A 19,843-nucleotide genomic window follows, 5' to 3' on the forward strand; every position below is an offset into this window, starting at 1 on the left:
ATGAGCCTTCATCTGTCAAAAGGTGAAATGTGGATTCTAGAAGCTGTCATGAAACTGTCGCAATATTCTTCATATTCATGGAATGGAAGTTGTCAAATGTTATTGTTTTGCCTCCACCGTCAAAGCGACGCAGAGTGAGATCATCTCGACGAGCAGTCAGCTACGCTAGTTCGTTGGTTTAATTCAACACGTTGCACATTTGCCTATTTGCTGATAGAAATGTTAGTAATTACAGTTTGAATATTCCCTATGAAAAGTTCTGTAAATGAAAGTAAAAGTGCTCATTATTCAGGGAATCGTCCTTCCAAAGTTTTAGATATTCCCATGTTGCCGTTGAAAGTACAATATTGAAATTGAGGAATTAAAAATAATCATAATAACTTGCTAACCACCCACCACTGATAAAAAAAAAAAAAGTATAATACATACATATTTAATATTTGACGCATAAATAATAATAATTCTGTTAAAAATTAGCATTGGGAATAAAACGAAACGGGAAATTAGCAGCTGCTGATACGAAGGGAAGGATTAAGTCAAGAAACAGCAACACGGTTATCAAATATATATTCATTCATACACTCGACCTGTTAGTCCAGGTTCGATAAGTCGCTGTGTTACTGAGTTTATATTAAAATGTTGGCTTTCATGTCCAGTTAGTATCAGCTATTTATTTTTGGGAGTTGCAACGCGTTCTCAAACTTTCTTCAGTTTTAAGAAATGCTGTGATTTCTTGAAGGGAAACGCAATCTGGTAGCAGTCCATCAAACCTGACTGTGTGGCCTCAAAAGATGCAAAAGGCAATAATGTGAGGGAGGGGGGAGGGAGAGGGAGAGAGGAAGGAGGTAGAGAGAGAGAGGAAGGAGGTAGAGAGGGAGGAGGTAGAGAGAGGAAGGAGGGAGGGAGGGAGGAGGTAGAGAGAGGAAGGAGGGAGAGAGAGGAAGGAGGTAGAGAGAGAGGAGGTAGAGAGAGGAAGGAGGGAGGGAGGGAGGAGGTAGAGAGAGGAAGGAGGGAGAGAGAGGAAGGAGGTAGAGAGAGGAAGGAGGGAGGGAGGGAGGAGGTAGAGAGAGGAAGGAGGTAGAGAGAGGAAGGAGGGAGGAGGTAGAGAGAGGAAGGAGGTAGAGAGAGGAAGGAGGGAGTGAGAGGAAGGAGGGAGCGAGAGGAAGGAGAGAGCGAGAGGAAGGAGGTAGAGAGGAAGGAGGTAGAGAGAGAGGAAGGAGGTAGAGAGAGAGAGGAAGGAGGGAGCGAGGGAGGAAGGAGGTAGAGAGAGGGAGGAAGGAGGTAGAGAGAGGGAGGAAGGAGGTAGAGAGGATGGAGGGAGAGAGGAAGGAGGGAGCGAGAGAGGAAGGAGGGAGCGAGAGAGAGGAGGGAGAGAGAGAGGATGGAGGGAGAGAGGAAGGAGGGAGAGAGGAAGGAGGGAGACTGTGCCTGTCTTGTGTATCCTGTGTATATTTGTGTAGGCACACACACACACACACACAGAGAGAGAGACCCACAGAGTCTCTTAAATATATTATTATTATATTCAGTGTGTCTCAGTCTACTCGGTCTGTATGGAGTTAGTATTCCTTCAGATAAGGAGGATAATTTGAATAGACTCATTTAAAGATAATAATAAGTGACATAAGAGATGATATGAGGTGATATAACAGATTATTAATGAGGACAATCTTAATTAACCGTCTGAGGGACCCTCTGCACATTAACATACATTTGCTAAACTTCCCTGATTATTTCAGAAACTTAAACTTTAGTTCTGTCAAGTAAATGCATTATTCATCATCGGCCTTCCCTTCCTCCAGAGAGTCCCCCCCCCCCCCCCCCCCCCCCCCCACACACACACACACACACACACACACCTGGTTCAACGGTGCCGTCCAGATTCAGCAACACATAGGAGCTAATTTTTATGTTTTTTTTGCCCTGATAATTACCAATAACAACAAATCGGGGTGCAAACTCATAGATTTATGCATATGTCTCCTTCTACAATCCCAACGTATGACCACGGCTGGTATTTATGTGTCTCAGGTGTGACCTGTTTAAAGTGAAGGGCCATTAAAAAACCTTTCCTGTGTATGAATTTTGGAGCCGGGGGGCAGTAGGAGCCCATCACGCCACAGATGGTGTGGGGTCGACTTGGCACAGCTGGTTCCCGGTGGCGTTCTGAATCTAAATCTAAAACAGGCCGATTGAGAACTCTCTGCACATCATTTGTCGGGTCTCCGTAGTCAGTCGAGTCGTTAAAACGCTCTCTAGCTGCATTAATGAAATGTGCCTTTTTGAGGTCGGGGGAGGGGATTTAAATTAGAGGTGCACATCTCTGCTGGAAGGTGGAGGTGCTGGTATCTGGAGTCTACTATATTTCATCTTTAGCCCATTTCCTGCATTAGCACAGTTAGGAATGATGCATATATTACAAGGTAGAATTCACTCTAAATGTCTGGTAACTCAGTAACGATGCTGAGGTTGGAGCTGTGTCGGGTGTTCTGGCAGGTGTTTACCGAGAGCCAGAGAACACACCTGATCACGGTGCTGGCTGTGTGCTTGGCAGATACACAGCTCCGTCTCCTTTCTTGGCCTCTGTGTCGGTCTGTGTCGGGTTTCTCCTCCCCCGGTGTGTCGGCGGGTTAAAAGGGGAAACTCATTGAGTCTCAGCGAGGCAACACCAGTCAGAGGAGCAAGCCAAGTCTTTACACCCGCGAGGTGCAACTAAAGCAAGAGATGAGCTCATTGCTTATGATGTGCGAACACTGAGACGAGCGCTGCAGCCAGCCAAACTACTATTGAGTCTCCTTTCTAAAGATTAGGAGTGGATTTCTACATTTTTGTGAGAAATAAATGCCTACATGCTTATATGAAGGAAGCTTAAAGCTATGGTCCATTTAGTCTATCATAGAAATTGACCAATGGGAGGCATTGCTCCGAAAGGCTCCCCTGCTCCTCGTCATCCCGCCTCGTCGAATCGTGGAACACTGAGGGGAGGGGTTTGGTTGGGGGGGGGATGCTTTTTTCAAATATGTCTGAGAGGCTCAACTGATTTTCAGAATGTAGACCGTAGATTAAAGGAGGCACGGACCTCCAAAAAGCAACACAACTCACATTCTCATTCTCGGCTCCACTGGTCTGTTAACTTATAGTAATTAACTGATAGTCTCTATCTATAAAAAAAATAAGGGAATATCAAGTAAATATGGATCTTTACAGCCTGGCGGTTTTTTTTTATTTTTTATTTTTTTATATGGAGCCAGGCTAGTTGTTTCTACTTGTTGCCACACTTTACGCTAAGCTAAGCTAACCAGCAGCAGCTGAAGTATCATCACTTTCAACAGCTGTGATATGAGAGTGATAAGATTCTTATTCATTATGGCAAGAAAGAGAAAGTGAATAGGGAATGCAGTTTTTTAAAGAAGCTGATTCGTAGTCAAACTAGTTTTTCTTGTTAGAAAATGTAATTGCTGTCATATGTGAAGAATTTGTCCCAGAATTCAAATTCGAGTCTTCGGAACGATCCTCATCTCTCACCGCTCCAGACCATATGGTGGGGAAGCGTCTTCTTCATCATCTTAATTAAAGTAAACAAACGTTGGCGGCCAGTCAACTCGGGGACAGGAGTATCAATGTTCACTTCCTGTATGGCTGACGTGTAGCAGCTGCACAGGGAGCAGGACTGGAACACACACACATGACACACACACACACAGATGCCTATGTAGCACTGCCTATCACCACGTCCAGATGTTGTCAGCATGTGGTTGTCTCGCTGAAGGCCAGTGCAGACTGAGCAGTCCTTTGCAGAAGGACTGAGCACATCAAGCTGGCTCCATCACACTGGGGATCATTCTGGAAGTAAATATGCTCCTGCACCTGCCTGTGTTCACCACACATTAAACATGTGCTTCTTTTTTTTTTATACAGCTGCATTTTCCCCACTACTTTAAAACATGCCCATGGCATTCTATAAAACCATGAAACAGCTGGAGTTTGACATCACAAATCTCCAGAAGATGAAAACGCATTTAAAATCATCGCTACCGGCATACTCTTAAGCATTGTACAAAGCAGGCGGCAACCTCCGGTTCTGAACAGTGAAGCCAAGGTGGAAGTGCCTTAATCTTTTGTTCCCTCTGCTGGCCACCAGGGGGCGACTCCTCTCTGGTTGTATAGAAGTCTATGAGAAAATGGTCCTACTTCTCTATGCTGGCCACCAGGGGGCGACTCCTCTCTGGTTGTATAGAAGTCTATGAGAAAATGGTCCTACTTCTCTCTGCTGGCCACCAGGGGGCGACTCCTCTCTGGTTGTATAGAAGTCTATGAGAAAATGGTCCTACTTCTCTCTGCTGGCCACCAGGGGGCGACTCCTCTCTGGTTGTATAGAAGTCTATGAGAAAATGGTCCTACTTCTCTCTTGATGTATTATCTCAGTAAACATTGTAAACATGAGTTTATGGTCTCAATCTCTAGTTTCAAGTCTTCTTCAATCCAGCATGATGTTCATTTAGTACATTATGGTCCATTTAGAGTCCACCAGACCAGAAAGCAGGGGATGCTTTAGGGGGCGGGGCTTACCTGCTGATTGAGAGGGCGCTACCAATGCTAGTTAGCTACTAAGATGTAAAATTGCAGTACGGGTGCCGCTCTGCTGCTTGTGTTAATCAGATCCACCCGTCGCTCCTCCACAGTCCAAATATGGTCACTTCCTTCACTGGTTGCAGAAATTCCACAATGGCGACAACCAAAATAACGCAATCGAAGGCTTCAAAACAAACCAACGGGTGACGTCACCATGACAACGTCCACTTCTTCTATACAGTCTGTGGTTTCAACTCTGAATTTGAAATGTTCCCTACATATGCTTCAAGGGTAACGCAGATTTGGAGAATTTAGAAACATTCCCTGTTGGCAAAAAATCTAAAATAACTCTTTTGATCACTACTTTTTTTTTTTTTTTTTTTTACAATGTGAACAAATGTGGAAGACGCATCACTTCGTCAAACCTCATCAGAGTCTGTGATCAGAGTGTCGTGTCACCTGTGGTGTTTAATCAGGTAGGGTTCGGTGACGGATGGAGCTACTGTGCGATGTAACGGTGCGATGTCCTCAGACTGTCAGCTGAGCAGGGTTTGATGTGTTAACTCCATCCACACCTGCAGCAGTGACACGGCGTGTCAGTGCGACACGCCGTCTCCTTGATCCTGATGGAGGCCAGAAGCTGCTCACTTATGTCACATGTCGGCCCGTCTCACATTCCTGATGCACCCTTGTTTCTCCTTCTCAGGCACCAGTAACGGGTCCGTGCTGGTCTACAACCTCACCAGTGGTCTCCTCCACAAAGAACTCAGTGTCCACTCCTGTGAAGTCAGGTAAGATTTCGGGTTTCTGTGGAGTTCAATGTACAACCAAGTAGAATGTTCCCACGGTCAACGGGCGGCAGCTCTGAAAAGTGAAGCCAAGGCTAAAGTGCCTTAAACTCTCTGCTGGCCAATCAGGGGGCAACTCCATCAGAGTCAATCACCCCAAAAAGCAGGGTATGTTTTAGGGGGCGGGGCTACCTTGTGATTGACAGGTTGCTACCACGCCACCAATAAGAAGACTTCAACGCTGACCTTAAGGTTTACGAATGTGTGCACATCGGATGACATACATGTGAGATTTACCCCGGTGGCTATCAGCTCACAACAGATTGATTGTTTGTTTCAATCTCATTAGAGTCTCCAGAGGCAATTGGCAATCGCATGAGTAAAGTGTCTTGTCAGCGCTTGTCTTCCTTAGCTTGCTTTAGCGGCGGTTTTATCTCAGCATCAGTTGCCTCGTACAAACAAAGACGGCGAGTGTAGTTTCGCTTTTTTCGACAGAAACGACCTCCAAACAAAAAGATTGCAGAAGCATTGCTGTATTATATGCAAATGAAATCACGAAGGTCACAAATATAAAAAAGCCTTCATGTTGCTTTGTGAAGCCCCGAAAAAGAAGTGCAAGAAAAGAGGGATGCAATGCAAGCATCAGAACAAGTCTGGATCCATCAAAAAGACATGATGCCCTGCAGCAGGAAGTACAGCATCTCCACAAACTACACCAGGATTTAAAGATCTGGGATGTGATGAGTGGAGACGCACAGGATCGCATCGACCGTTCTGGAGGAAGAAAACAACCTTTGAGACAGAAAATCCATGTCATCGATAAAACGGTTTGCGCTCGTAAAAACAATGCAAGGACAACTACGCTCACCTGGAAGCCGTAGCGGATGTCTTGATGGCTCAGACGGGAGTCCTGGGAAGAACTGACTCTGACTCAGCAGCAGAAAGGCGCCTTCAACAGGGTTGGTACGGGTGCTGGAAATCCTTGAAAACACTTGAACTATAGTGTGGTGTTTTCAAGGTTTGAAAAGTGCTTGGATGTAGAATAAAGTGCTTGAAATGTGTGTTGTATGTGATGACATCTATGATAGAACAGAGAAAAGAAGATCTCCATATCTGAGGGACTGAAAACAGCATTTTCTGACATTTCTTTATGAAAAATGACTTTTGATGATGAACAGATGATGAAAATAGTTGGTGATTATATTTCTGTGGATCTGTTAGTGGAATTAGTTTTCCTTTCATTTGTGGTCCTTCTGTAAAAACCTGTCTCCAAACATCATGTTGGTTGTTTAGAGGACAATAACATCTCATTTAATGTGATGAACAAGTGACATAATAAGTAGACTGAATACTGACCATTGGATTGATACAAAGATGGAGTTTACCACAGCTGGAAGGTGCTGGAAAAGCAATGGACATGCACCTTGAAATGCTTTGAAAAGTGCTTGGATTTGACTTTGGAAAAGGTGTAGGAACCTTGCTTAACGCTTCAGAACAAGACTGTCAATGGCAGACTCGTAGTTCTGGACAGGTTAAAGGTCATGCATCGATGACGGACGAGAAAAAAGCTCTCATCGGACAGAAGAACTGTCTGAAAAAGATAAAGACAGAAGCTGATGAAAACGCTCTCCAATGCAAAGGGACAGCAGGACAAAGACAACGACGTTAAGTCAGAGATTGAAGCCCTGAGGCGAGAAAACCCTTCAAGGTGAGACTTGAGGCATGACGCAACAAACCTCCAGGGAACTCCAGGAAGCTCAAACAAAAAAACTTGTTGACCTTCCTCAACATCATGAAGCAAAAAGCACATAGAAATCAGGACACCATTCATTATTTAACACGTTTAGCAAACTATAATTATCATCAAGTGCGAGTTTAGGCTATTAAATAGGGGAAAAGTTGTCCATTCAAGATGTCCAACTTAAATCCATGTGGTTCTGTTTTACATTAAACTCCTTTTGCCCCGCTGTGCTTCTGCACAATGCATTGGTTAATTAACAGTCTGAAAGACCGCCGAAAAGTAGGCTGCAACCCCCATGATGCAACGGCCAAACATCAACAAAAGCATGCTGCTCTCCGTTAGATAGTATTCTATAATGAGCAACGAAACTATTTCACCGGGTTTAATTAAGCACGCGATTGAATCAATTAGCCCTTTTAAAAGAGTGATTGGGAGCAAACGCCATCCGTTCAAGCGGAGCCAGGTTTCTCTTTTAATGAGAGAAGTTGGTGATCGCAAATGCAAAACACTCCAGCAAACTTTAACGAGCCATGCAACCTGTGTGTGTTTGTGTGGATTAAAGTGAGTGATCGGCCGTTTGTTTCCTCTGCATGGATTCTGTTGTCAGCTTGACCAGGAGGCAAAGTGAAGCCAACCCTGGAGTGCTTTGAACTTGCATTCTCTCTGCTGGCCACCAGGGGGTGACTCCTCTCTGGTTGTATAGAAGTCTATGAGAAAATGGTCCTACTTCTCTCTGCTGGCCACCAGGGGGTGACTCCTCTCTGGTTGTATAGAAGTCTATGAGAAAATGGCCCTACTTCTCTCTGCTGGCCACCAGGGGGCGACTCCTCTCTGGTTGTATAGAAGTCTATGAGAAAATGGTCCTACTTCTCTCTTGATGTATTATCTCAGTAAACATTGTAAACATAAGTTTATGGTCTCAATCTCTAGTTTCAAGTCTTCTTCAATCCAGCATGATGTTCATTTAGTACATTATGGTCCATTTAGAGTCCACCAGACCAGAAAGCAGGGGATGCTTTAGGGGGCGGGGCTTACCTGTTGATTGACAGGTTGCTTCCAATGCAGTTAGCTACTGAGATAACTATATTTGTTAAGTTTAAGCAAGCTTTCTTGACAGGATCCATCTGATAACAGAATCCAGCTCTGCCGCTCATGTTCATCAGATCCACCCGTCGCTCCTCCACAGTCCAAATAGGGTCACTTCCTTCACTGCTTGCAAAATTGCAAGATGCCGAACTTTAGACTACAAAACTGTAGTCCACAAACCAACGGTTGGCGTCATCGTGACAACATAAATGTCCATCCAAAGTAAAGTGCAAACGGGACAAAAGCAAAACAAATGAATAGCAATCGAACTTGAACCCATTGAACCAGACTTTCACATCATCATAGCTTCATCAGATCTCCCTGAAACACAGCTATTGTACTCTCTCTCTTCCCGTACAGGTCCTAGTAGAGCGCTGCTGTTATTCCTGGCGCCGTGACGTACGACATTGAGATCAAAGCTTGTGAATTTTTGTGTGGTGGAGAGAGAGAGAGAGAGTGAGAGAGAGAGAGAAGGTGCTTTCATGGAAATGAGCCCAGCAGCCCAGCCATGCCAAACAGGGACTTTGCTACTTAGCATCTCATTTCCATTTAGTGGGGAAATCGACTAATTAATCATATGGCTATTTACCATCTCATTGCAGTGGAGTTTGGTGCTCCCTGAGCTGGGCCCACATAGCACAAATATTCATATCTCACACTTGCTGGTCTGTTTTTTTTTTAATCATTATTTTTTTAGACCATCTCAATTAATTGCATACAAGAGTTAGGTGTCATTTACCTCACTGCTGGCTCAGATGTTGTGGAGGGATATTTGAAAGTATTAGATAGCATTAATGTGTGTGTGTGTGTGTGTGTGTGTGTGTGTGCTTATTCCACAGGGGGATTGAATGGGTGAGTCTTACCAGTTTCCTATCCTTTGCCACTTCTTCTCCCAACAACATGGGCCTGGTGCGAAATGAACTGCAGTATGTCGACCTGCCTACAGGTGAGCGGCACACACACACACACACACACACACACACCTGTGTCTATTATCACCTGGACCTAAGGCCACCACTCCAACATTTTTATATTGCCCTTTTGTTCTTGAGCTTCCTGAAGAAACAATAACAAAGAAAATAGACACTTCAGACTCGCTCTTCTACTCTTTTTAATTTGTCTCTCTGCGTCTGTGTGTTGTCCGGGAGACTCTTCTTCTTCTCCTCCTCCTCCTCCGGGGGTGACTCACACACTCCTCCAGAATTGGTTGACAACTAAACAGTGTTTGGGCAGCGCCGAGGGACGGCGCTCTGAAAATGAGATGCCCTCATGAGTTCCTGCAGAGCGGCTTGGATCCACTCTGCCCGATCACGGCTCTACAGAATTACTGCAGCAGTAACCAGCTGCTGTGTGTTTTGATCTCTTTCAGCGCGAGTTGGAAAGATGGTTAAATGTCTCTTTCTTTTGAAAATATATTTATAAAGATAGCATGGATTGGATAAGAACGAATAATTGATGGCGCGTCTGATTTGTGTGTTTTGCACGGTCACTAAAAGAAATAGAGTTTGGGTCCTAGAGCCTTTATCTTCAGTTGGGAAAGTCCCTTCTTTAATGACTCTCGCTCTAAAGCACCGGAGTCGTCAAAGTTAACAGTCCACGGCATTAACTTTGCTTACAAGAGAGCACACTTTCCAACACACACACATACTTAATTGTTTCTCCTCTCGAGGTTGAATGCATAAAAGTGACTGAGACCCTCCGAGGTGTCCTCAGCAGGAAATGTAGCCGCCGGTCGGGCATAGAGGCTGTAAGGCTTCTGTGTTTGCTCACGGCATTCTGGGAAATAAGCTTTTTTTTTTGCTGTCTTAAGATGAGCAGCATCGCTTTAACCTGTGTGTGTTGAGTACCGAGATACAGTAGAGGACGTGTTTAGCGTAGCATAGCATGAAGATGACAAGGGGAAGCGAGGGGAGACGGCTCCATCCAAACAGAGAAATCTACCTTTCAAGAACTCCCAAAGACGTCTTATTTACGGGTTGCAACTTCTTCTACGGTGAGGAATAAAAGACAAACGAACAGCAAACTTATTCTAGTTGCAGATGTTCTCATAATCTTTTTGATACATTATGTTTTAATGTTAGATGATGAAGTGACAGTTTGCAGGTGTTCCTGTACTTGAGCTAACTATGTTCATGTAATTTATTCAGGAACATTGAGCATGAACAAGTCCTCGCACTCAGACAGACGACACCTTCTTCCCGGTACAGCAGGATCCTCCTCCGATGAGATTTGAGCCTTTTTTAAAAATGCAAAAAAAATCTTCGTCTTCGCAGCTCGTCTTTCTCCACCGTGGAGAAACCAGACGAAAGCAGCTGTTCTCAGCGGACACGCTCTCTCTATCTGTGAAAGGATGTACAGTCTGCTGCAATAGCGGGGTGGAGTCGGTAGCCAACTGGGTTTGCATTGCCTCACGAACGGCATAAATATTTATGCCGTGTGCGGATGATAATTGCGGTATTGTTTATACATGCAGGATGGTGGCGGCGTGTCGTGATCATGCACAGTAAAGGGGCTGGAGGCTCTGACATTGCCACGTTCCCTAGAAAGAAGCACTTCCTTTTTTTTTTGCATAAGAGCAGATTAAGGGGGGAAAAAATGTGCGTTCAGGACCTTGAGACGTGTTTGTGAATGCGCTTTCGACACTTTGGAATTAGAATAATTGATTTAAACCTGTCGGCTGTTGATGTGAAGAGTTGGATGATTGACACTCTGGAAACTAAAGAGGACACGACGAAGACGGTTAGTGCACCACAGGTCTCCTTAGCTATTCTGCTCCCTTCTGCCGTCATAACAAAACAGCTGGAGGTCACCCCCCCCCCTCCGTATCATCCTCAACAACCACAGACACCGCTGCTGCTTTTACATTTCAAAGAGGCCACCTCCCTGAGAGTCTTCAGCAAAATGAGATCAGCACCTCCTTCGGCAAATGTGATAAGATCCGCCTGAAGGGTATTCTTGTTTTGGTGTAAGGGGGGGCACCTTGATGCTTCTGCATAATGTCCACACCTCGCCAGCGTGGAAGGTTTGGGAATGACAAGCCGAGACTAGAGCAAGCGGTGACAATGCGCTTCTCCCGCTCCGGCGAAGGAGATGAAAACCCGGAAAAAGTGAAATCAATCGGTGTCTTCACAGGTGTGAGGAAGGAAACCGTCGTCACCTCCTCTCCCTCACATGCTGTGTGCGTGTGTGTGTGTGTGTGTGTCTGTGTGTGTGTGTGTGTGTGTGTGTGTGTTTTCCAGGCAGATGCTTTGCATTCAGAGGCGAGCGAGGAAACGATGAGCCACCCATCGAGATGATTAAAGTGTCTCATCTCAAGTGAGTCGCCTGCTCCCCACACACACACGCACACACACACACACACACACACACGCAAGCACACGCACTTAAACACGCACAGTACATTAACATATAAACACACCCTCCAAGTCTTTTCTGTCTCTGGATATATGATTCCATATTTTAAAGGGTGGATCGTTCTAGCTTGTTTTTTCCGCCCCAGAAGTGTGATAATAACCAGACACTCTGCAGAAAAACAGTGAAAACACACATCTATCTCTGTTGTTTGTTTTTCGTTTCCTTACTTCACACCTTCATGTTGATGAAGATGAAGGTAATCAGAGAGCAGCACTCTTCTGTACTATAGTCTTTTCAAGGGCGCCATCGTTTTGGCAACGCCAAGCAACCTCGTTCTTTTTTTTACAAATATGATGTAATGCGTTATAACAGAAAGCTCCGGTTATTCTGCTAAACTACTACAGATAATTGATGTATTGGTTGGATTAATATTCAGTAACTGATTCAGCTCAGTGTCACTCAATATAACTGCGAGACCCTGAAAATGCAGAGGGACCTTTGTGTGCCTCGGGCTGAACTGATCGACATGATGTTCTTCTCCCTCCTTTTTATAGACATCGTTATCTCGTTCTATAATTTATGACTTGGACACTCGTGTAAACTTCCTGCCTGCTGCTGTCAGACTGCATCATAAACACGGCCCCCAGTAGACCCCGAAACTCACAATGATCACCTCCTTCCCTCACTCATCCATGTGCACTAACGATATCAACCTACACCACTTTGCAATATCAATATTCTCTGCTAAATCAACATTATATGCATCCTTGTCGCATCCTGTTTGCTCATATTTTGCTTTTTACTTATTTATTAGATTTCTTCTGTTATTAATATTCATGATTTTACTTACTTTTGTTCCGTCTTGCCTCTTGTTGATGCGCCTCCTCTTTGCTGCTGTAATATTGTGAAACGTCCCCCCGCGGTGGGACTAATGAAGGATTGTCTGATCTTAAATGAAAAGTTGAATTTGTTATTTGTGGGCGATAAAACGCCCCGACTCATTAGATCTCGTGCGACCGCCTGCTTGTGTCGGCTAATGTTTCTCTGCAGCGTGACTGTGGCAGTTTAGTGTTTATGAATGCTAAAAAGGAGTTTAGCTTTCAGTATTATTCCTTAAACTGTCACTTGTTGCCGACTGCTATTCAACATTTAGATGAAACATGATATGATGTGCTATAATAGACACACCACATCGTGGGGTAAAATCTGTAATAATTACTGGACAGTATCTGTCTTTTTAATCTAAATTAGAGATAATATGTTATCTTCACGGATTCGTATCGTGTAATAGCCGGAGGGTTGTGTAGTTACAGGAGCTTTCATAAGCTGTGTTTTTGCACTGTTGGATTCTGGTTCTCCACCCGGAGGTTCATATATCGGCTCTGGAGCAGAGATGTTGTTGCATGGTCGTGTTTTTGTGAAGGAGGTGCTTGTTTCCGTGGGTTTGTTGGAGGATTCAGACGGCTGAACTCCGGGTCACCAGTCTGAATAGAACTACAGTTTGGTTTAAGAGTTGTGTAGGGGTTATAGTGGGGATTGTGGTAGTGGATGTTTTGAGGTTGAGTGTGTGTGTGTGTGACGTCCTCAGACAGTACCTGGTGGTGGTGTTCAGGGACAAACCTCTGGAGCTGTGGGACACCAGGACGGGCACGCTGCTCCGGGAGATGGCCAAGAACTTCCCCACCGTCACGGCACTGGTACGGAAACCCCTTAGATCCTCGGGCAGGGCCGTTCTAACTGTTCCAAAGTCCAGGCTCAAAACCAGAGGTGCCTTTTCCACCAGAACCCTATTCTCCACCAGAACCCCCATCTCCTCCAGGGCCCCCTTCTCCACCAGGGCCCTCGACTTTGGAACGACCTGCTCGAGGAGCTACTGCTAAATTCACCTCTTTTAAATCACTTCTTAAAACACACTTTTATAGATTTGCTTTTGTGTTTTTATTTTATATATTTATTTATATTTGATTGTCTTTTGACCTTATCTCTACTGATGTGTTTGTTGTATTTGTGTACCTGGCCATATTTATATGCTGCTTATTATATTTATATTCTACTTGTTATTGTTATTATTAGTAATTCTGAAACACAAGGAAGCTGCACACAGAGATCTCTGGCAGGTTCGTCTGCAAACGACCTCCGATGTCGTAAAACACAAAGTCTGCGCCTCACATAATACCCTCCGTTGCTGTTTATGCCAAAACAGAAATGAAACTCACCCAAGTCAGTCTGCTGCTGGCCGCGATGCAGCGCCATAAAGCAGCATGTGTGTACTGCTAGTTCTGTTAGCCGTTAGCCTAGCGTACTGCAAGCTGTTAGAACCGTGCATCCAAAACCTCTTGCAGCAGAATGTGAGACTCGCCGGGGACGGAGAAAGACACAACACACACACACACACACACACACACACACACACACACACACACACACACACACACACACACACACACCACCGATGGGGATAATTACTGAACTGTGACATGTGTAGGGTTGCTCGTTTGCATTCTCAGCTGCATATCTCCAGTTAAAATATTGACTGGGAACAAGCCACACTGCCAGCGCTGTATTAATACCCCGTGTTGACGCTTCTCTCTGTTAATAGTCTCTTCTGCTTGGTGGGGTTGGTGGGGTTGGGGGCCATTTGAAAGATTAGTCTGAAAATTTTCCCCGAGCTCAGCAAAGAACGGTGGCTTCTGGCTTTGGGTCAGGGAAATGCTCATAAAAGAAGAGTTATGCAGGACTAACTTCACAGCGGGGCTGTAAAACTCCTCCACAGCACGAATAAAAACCCACCGGTAACCTTAATAATACATGCCGGCCTACCCCAGCACCATATTGCTGTCTCATTTCCATATTGATTGCAACCTCAAGTCGAGCAGACTGCAGACACGAAGCTCCAGCAGTAGGAAGGCTGGAGAAAACGGCCCTCTTGTGTGCCGTAGTTTAATGTATACGAGCAGCTACTTCCCATCCCTCCTCTCTCGCTGTCGGGGGGGTTTTTGTTTGTTTTGTTTATGCCAGGAAGGTGTTTTTTTGTCTGTCTGGGTCTTTGTCTGGGATTTGACTGCAGTCCATGTGCTTGTTGTGTGTGTGAACAGGAGTGGTCGCCGTCCCACAACCTGAAGAGTCTGAAGAAGAAGCAGATGGCGGCGAGGGAGGCCATCGCCCGGCAGACGGTGTCGGACGCGGAGCAGAGCAGCGTTGAGTCCTCCGTCATCAGGTCAGCGCGGTGACGCCTTCACAAGCTGGACGACTTTTTGAAAGCCAAGGGGCCGATGTGCAGCTACTATGTACACTAGTGGTGGGACGATATATCGGAATATTGAAATATCGCGATACTCCCTGCTGCGATATGTTATCGATACACTGACGCCAAATATCAATATACAAAATATTTCCAGTTAAAAATAATTCTTTATTCCGTGCATTAATAAGCCTGTTAGCATTTTGCCTCACAAGAGACACTACTTCCTCTTTATGTTTTTATTGGAATGATGTCACACGTAGACATCAGTCAGTGATAAATCGGGACGACGATAAGACACCACAATGCAGTGAATAAACACATAAAATACGATTAATTCCTGCTTTTTCGCCTTTTCACTGGTATTTATTCTGCATCAGATACACAGGTTTCGTGATGCATATCCTAGATGATTTCTTGCAATATCTCGCGTATCACAGAATCGTGATATCATTATCGTAATGTTATCGTATCGTGAGTTACTCTGTGATTTCCACCCCTAGTGTACATACACGATCTGTTTCATATTTCTGGGATTGCTGTGAATTATCGTTCTTGGAAAGAAAATCTGAATTGTTGCATCTGGAGTTTAAGTGATTATTAATGATATAAAAGTTTTGCAGTAATGTTTTCATTCAGTCCAATCCATTTATCCGTCACATTTTAGCTGACTATTACAACTGTTCCTATTCATCCATTACTTTTAGCTAACTACTGTTAAACCATTTCCTTATTTGACCCATTGCTCGTAGCTACGTATTTAAATAGCGATAATGCCTCGCCGTGGTCGGCTGCAGAACAGGACGCCAAGATGTCCCAAAGTCCAACGATATCTCAAATGGGAAAGAGGTGCAACAGCGAGGTCTGACACGTTTTCTCTGCTCCAGTCTGCTGCAGGACGCCGAGAGCAAGTCGGAGACCAGCCAAGCCATCTCGGCCAGGGAGCACTTCGTGTTCACGGACACGGACGGCCAGGTCTACCACATCACCGTTGAGGGCAACACGGTCAAAGACGGGGCTCGGATTCCCCCCGATGTGAGTTTAATTTCTATTTCTCTCTTCTTTTTTACTTAAAATGCTTGTGATCTACTTCCACGGTCATCCAAAGATACACTTTTCTGTCTTGCCATTTAAATTCACATTTATTTTAATCCTCTCCGTAGACACAGATCTGAAATCTGTCTTTTCTTTCCCCTGTGAGTACGACTCCTTCAAGTCCTCCTCTCTGTAAATGTATTTATCTCCCTGATCCGTCGAAGCTATTCATCATCATTTTCTCTTAGTATTGCACACCGTCCCTCTCACACACCGGGTTTCACTTTTACTCACCACATCCATCATTCTGCCCTTTCTTTTTTTTATAACAAAACTAACGAGTCCCCCTTTTTTTAGCTCTTTTTTCTGTCATCTATTGTTTCGTGCTCCCACATCGTCTCTCTTATCTCAAGGTTACATTTTATTCATATTGATCTCAATGTCACGGAGGATTAAAAGATGATAGCGGTCTATGTATATGTGATCAAACATCTGCACTATCTATAATAAGGAAGGAATCTTTCTGGGTGTTTCGCCACTCTACACAAATTGAATCCTACTTTAAAGTAAAGCCATCGCTCCCCCTCTAAATGGTGGCTCCACCACAGCAGTCTGCAACCTAATGTGCTGCAGATTTATGTATTTTTTTCCAGGTTAAAACTTTTTCTTTCACCATCTGAATGTGTGATTTTTTTGCATGTGTCATCGGTTGTTTTTTCCTCCCCAGATTGTGTTTTGCACGTGTTTTGTCCACCGGTTCAGAGCACGACTCTTAAACTGTATTTACCAGTAAAAGCCATTCATTTGCGGCGGCAGCAAAAAATCCTCCCGGCTAGTAAACGGAAACAAGCTTACGGCTGACGATGGGGTTCTTTTCACCTGAGTGACGACAGGATGCGGTTGTGAAATCATCACAGCATGCTGTTTTTACTTTTACAAGTCGATGCTCGCAAAGAGAGCCCTTTATTGTCGATGAAATAAAAAGGTGTTTTCGTCCCTCAAGCATTAGATTTTCTCCAGAGTGACAAGACAGTGAAGCTCTTGTTTACTATTGAAAACTTCCTTTGACTCATTCTCTGGTTCCGACTCATAATCCCATTGAGCTGAGTCATGCTTTAGAGTCGATATAACACCGTCTGTTGTTTGTTGTTGATGGAGCCACATCTGTCAGCGAACGCCAGAGGAGTCACATGTACAGACTGTACTCTCCACCGAGTACAAGTACACATACATAGAGACTCTGGTGGAATAGAAGTATAGATACTTGTGTTTAAAGACACTCTGGTGAAAGTAGAAGTACACATACTTGTGTTTAAAGAGACTCTGGTGAAAGTAGAAGTATAGATACTTGTGTTTAAAGAGACTCTGATGAAAGTAGAAGTACACATACTTGTGTTTAAAGAGACTCTGGTGAAAGTAGAAGTACACATACTTATGTTTAAAGACACTCTGGTGAAAGTAGAAGTATAGATACTTGTGTTTAAAGACACTCTTTTGAAAGTAGAAGTACACATACTTGTGTTTAAAGAGACTGGTGAAAGTAGAAGTACACATACTTATGTTTAAAGACACTCTGGTGAAAGTAGAAGTATAGATACTTGTGTTTAAAGACACTCTTTTGAAAGTAGAAGTACACATACTTGTGTTTAAAGAGACGGGTGAAAGTAGAAGTACACATACTTATGTTTAAAGACACTCTGGTGAAAGTAGAGGTATAGATACTTGTGTTTAAAGAGACTCTGGTGAAAGTAGAAGTACACATACTTATGTTTAAAGACACTCTGGTGAAAGTAGAGGTATAGATACTTGTGTTTAAAGAGACTCTGGTGAAAGTAGAAGTATAGATACTTGTGTTTAAAGAGACTGGTGAAAGTAGAAGTACACATACTTATGTTTAAAGACACTCTGGTGAAAGTAGAAGTACACATACTTGTGTTTAAAGACACTCTGGTGAAAGTAGAAGTATAGATACTTGTGTTTAAAGAGACTCTGGTGAAAGTAGAAGTACACATACTTGCATTTAAAGAGACTCTGGTGAAAGTAGAAGTATAGATGTTTGTGTTTAAAGACACTCTTTTGAAAGTAGAAGTACACATACTTGTGTTTAAAGAGACTGGTGAAAGTAGAAGTACACATACTTATGTTTAAAGACACTCTGGTGAAAGTAGAAGTACACATACTTGTGTTTAAAGAGACTGGTGAAAGTAGAAGTACACATACTTATGTTTAAAGACACTCTGGTGAAAGTAGAGGTATAGATACTTGTGTTTAAAGAGACTCTGGTGAAAGTAGAAGTATAGATACTTGTGTTTAAAGAGACTGGTGAAAGTAGAAGTACACATACTTATGTTTAAAGACACTCTGGTGAAAGTAGAAGTATAGATACTTGTGTTTAAGAAGACTCTGGTGAAAGTAGAAGTATAGATGTTTGTGTTTAAGAAGACTCTGGTGAAAGTAGAAGTACACATACTTGTGTTTAAAGAGACTGGTGAAAGTAGAAGTACACATACTTGTGTTTAAAGAGACTGGTGAAAGTAGAGGTATAGATACTTGTGTTTAAAGAGGCTCTGGTGAAAGTAGAACTAGTTCAACTTCTTTATTAAAGTAAAAAGTATCTGAAGGACATTTCTACTGCAAGGCTGACTGAATGTGGCATCATATTAATAAGAAAACAAATAATCAATATTTGCCCTCAAATGCAAAAGTAAAGTAACAAGCCTGTTTTCTGAAAATATGAGGAGTAGAAAGTACAGATGTCTGCTTTAAAATGAACTTGGGAGTAAAAGTTAAGTACTGAAGTATTCATCACTCAGCTCACAATGTGATTATTAAATTATGTATTTTGGATTTAAATGAGTTTCCCTTCAAATCTTTCAAACCAATGCATATTTGTACGATACAGTCGATGTGCTACATTACTAAGATGCGAGATGCATCATAGAATGGATTATTCTAAAGTCTAAAATCATCTTTCTGTTCTGAAGAAAAAGAGTCTTAAATAATAAATAATAATAATAATAAATCCTCCCGTGTTGTTCCTCCGCCGGTGCCTTTGACCTGCAGACGGAGACGCCGCCGCCGGTTTACCCGGGGGATCAGAAAGCCTTATCTCGCTGATGGGCTACAGATTAATTGTGCAAAGATTTGCATACCTTCAAAGTAGGGGATTGATGGGAGATCTTTATATCTCCTGTCGGGGGAACGAACAGAAACTCTCCCTAAAAAGTTTTTTGGCGGCGTCATTCAGCGGGGAACACACTGAAGGTCAGCTGACACTTAATGTCTTCACATCAGCACTCCGTCTTGTGTTGAAGCCTCACTTAACCTCCGAACAACGTTTTTATGATGATGTGGGGGGGGGGGGTGTTTTTTATGGCCCGTTGATTGACTGTATTAAAGGGGAGGCTTGTTAACAGCATAGCATTAGTTTTATCTCCATCCTCCTAATTAATTGCAGCATGATCGCGGACTTATGATTATTTTAAAACATGGACACTGTCTATGTTATTCTAGCTCTATGATGTCTGTAATAATGGAAAATAATCCACACAGACCAGATTCTTCACATCACCTGTCAAAACGCTAGAATAGATGTTTAAGTTAACTTATATAAATACACATTTTGTCTTAATTCTGGCAGATAATTAGACAGTTAATCCTCATGTCAAGGAAAACGACCAATCAGAGCCCAGGAGCCTCTACCACAGTGTTTTCAGAAACATCATTTACTATTTAGTGATCCGACTGGGCTCAGATCAGCCGTATCACTGTTTCACAGGCATCACAGATCCACTTTAGCTGAAAATATCTGTGTGCATGTTATTAACTTATATCACAATATAAACAACTATTAAATACTGTTTTAAAAGGCAGACCAGGAGAGATGGGGCTGCACTCCGTCCAGCGTACGAGACAGGCATGCCGAGGGGGAGAATAAATCCTCCACACCAATTTGGCCTTCTCTATTCCAAATAATCCAGCCACGTAACCGTCCAGTCATGAAATGAAATCTCCCTCCGTACGCTG

General features: G+C 43.5%; 1 protein-coding gene across 1 annotated transcript in view; it reads left to right on the forward strand.

Moving 5' to 3' along the window:
- wdr11 (WD repeat domain 11) overlaps positions 1-19,843 on the forward strand; it is a 48,213-nt gene that overhangs the window by 15,090 nt on the left and 13,280 nt on the right. Inside the window, exons 11-16 of the mRNA XM_084021222.1 lie at positions 5,279-5,363; positions 9,027-9,133; positions 11,427-11,502; positions 13,130-13,238; positions 14,637-14,758; positions 15,670-15,817. Coding sequence (XP_083877348.1) covers positions 5,279-5,363; positions 9,027-9,133; positions 11,427-11,502; positions 13,130-13,238; positions 14,637-14,758; positions 15,670-15,817 — 647 coding nt within the window. The remainder of the gene's footprint in view (positions 1-5,278; positions 5,364-9,026; positions 9,134-11,426; positions 11,503-13,129; positions 13,239-14,636; positions 14,759-15,669; positions 15,818-19,843) is intronic.

The sequence above is a fragment of the Eutrigla gurnardus genome, assembly GCF_963514095.1.
Source record: "Eutrigla gurnardus genome assembly, chromosome: 11".
Taxonomy (NCBI): domain Eukaryota; kingdom Metazoa; phylum Chordata; class Actinopteri; order Perciformes; family Triglidae; genus Eutrigla; species Eutrigla gurnardus.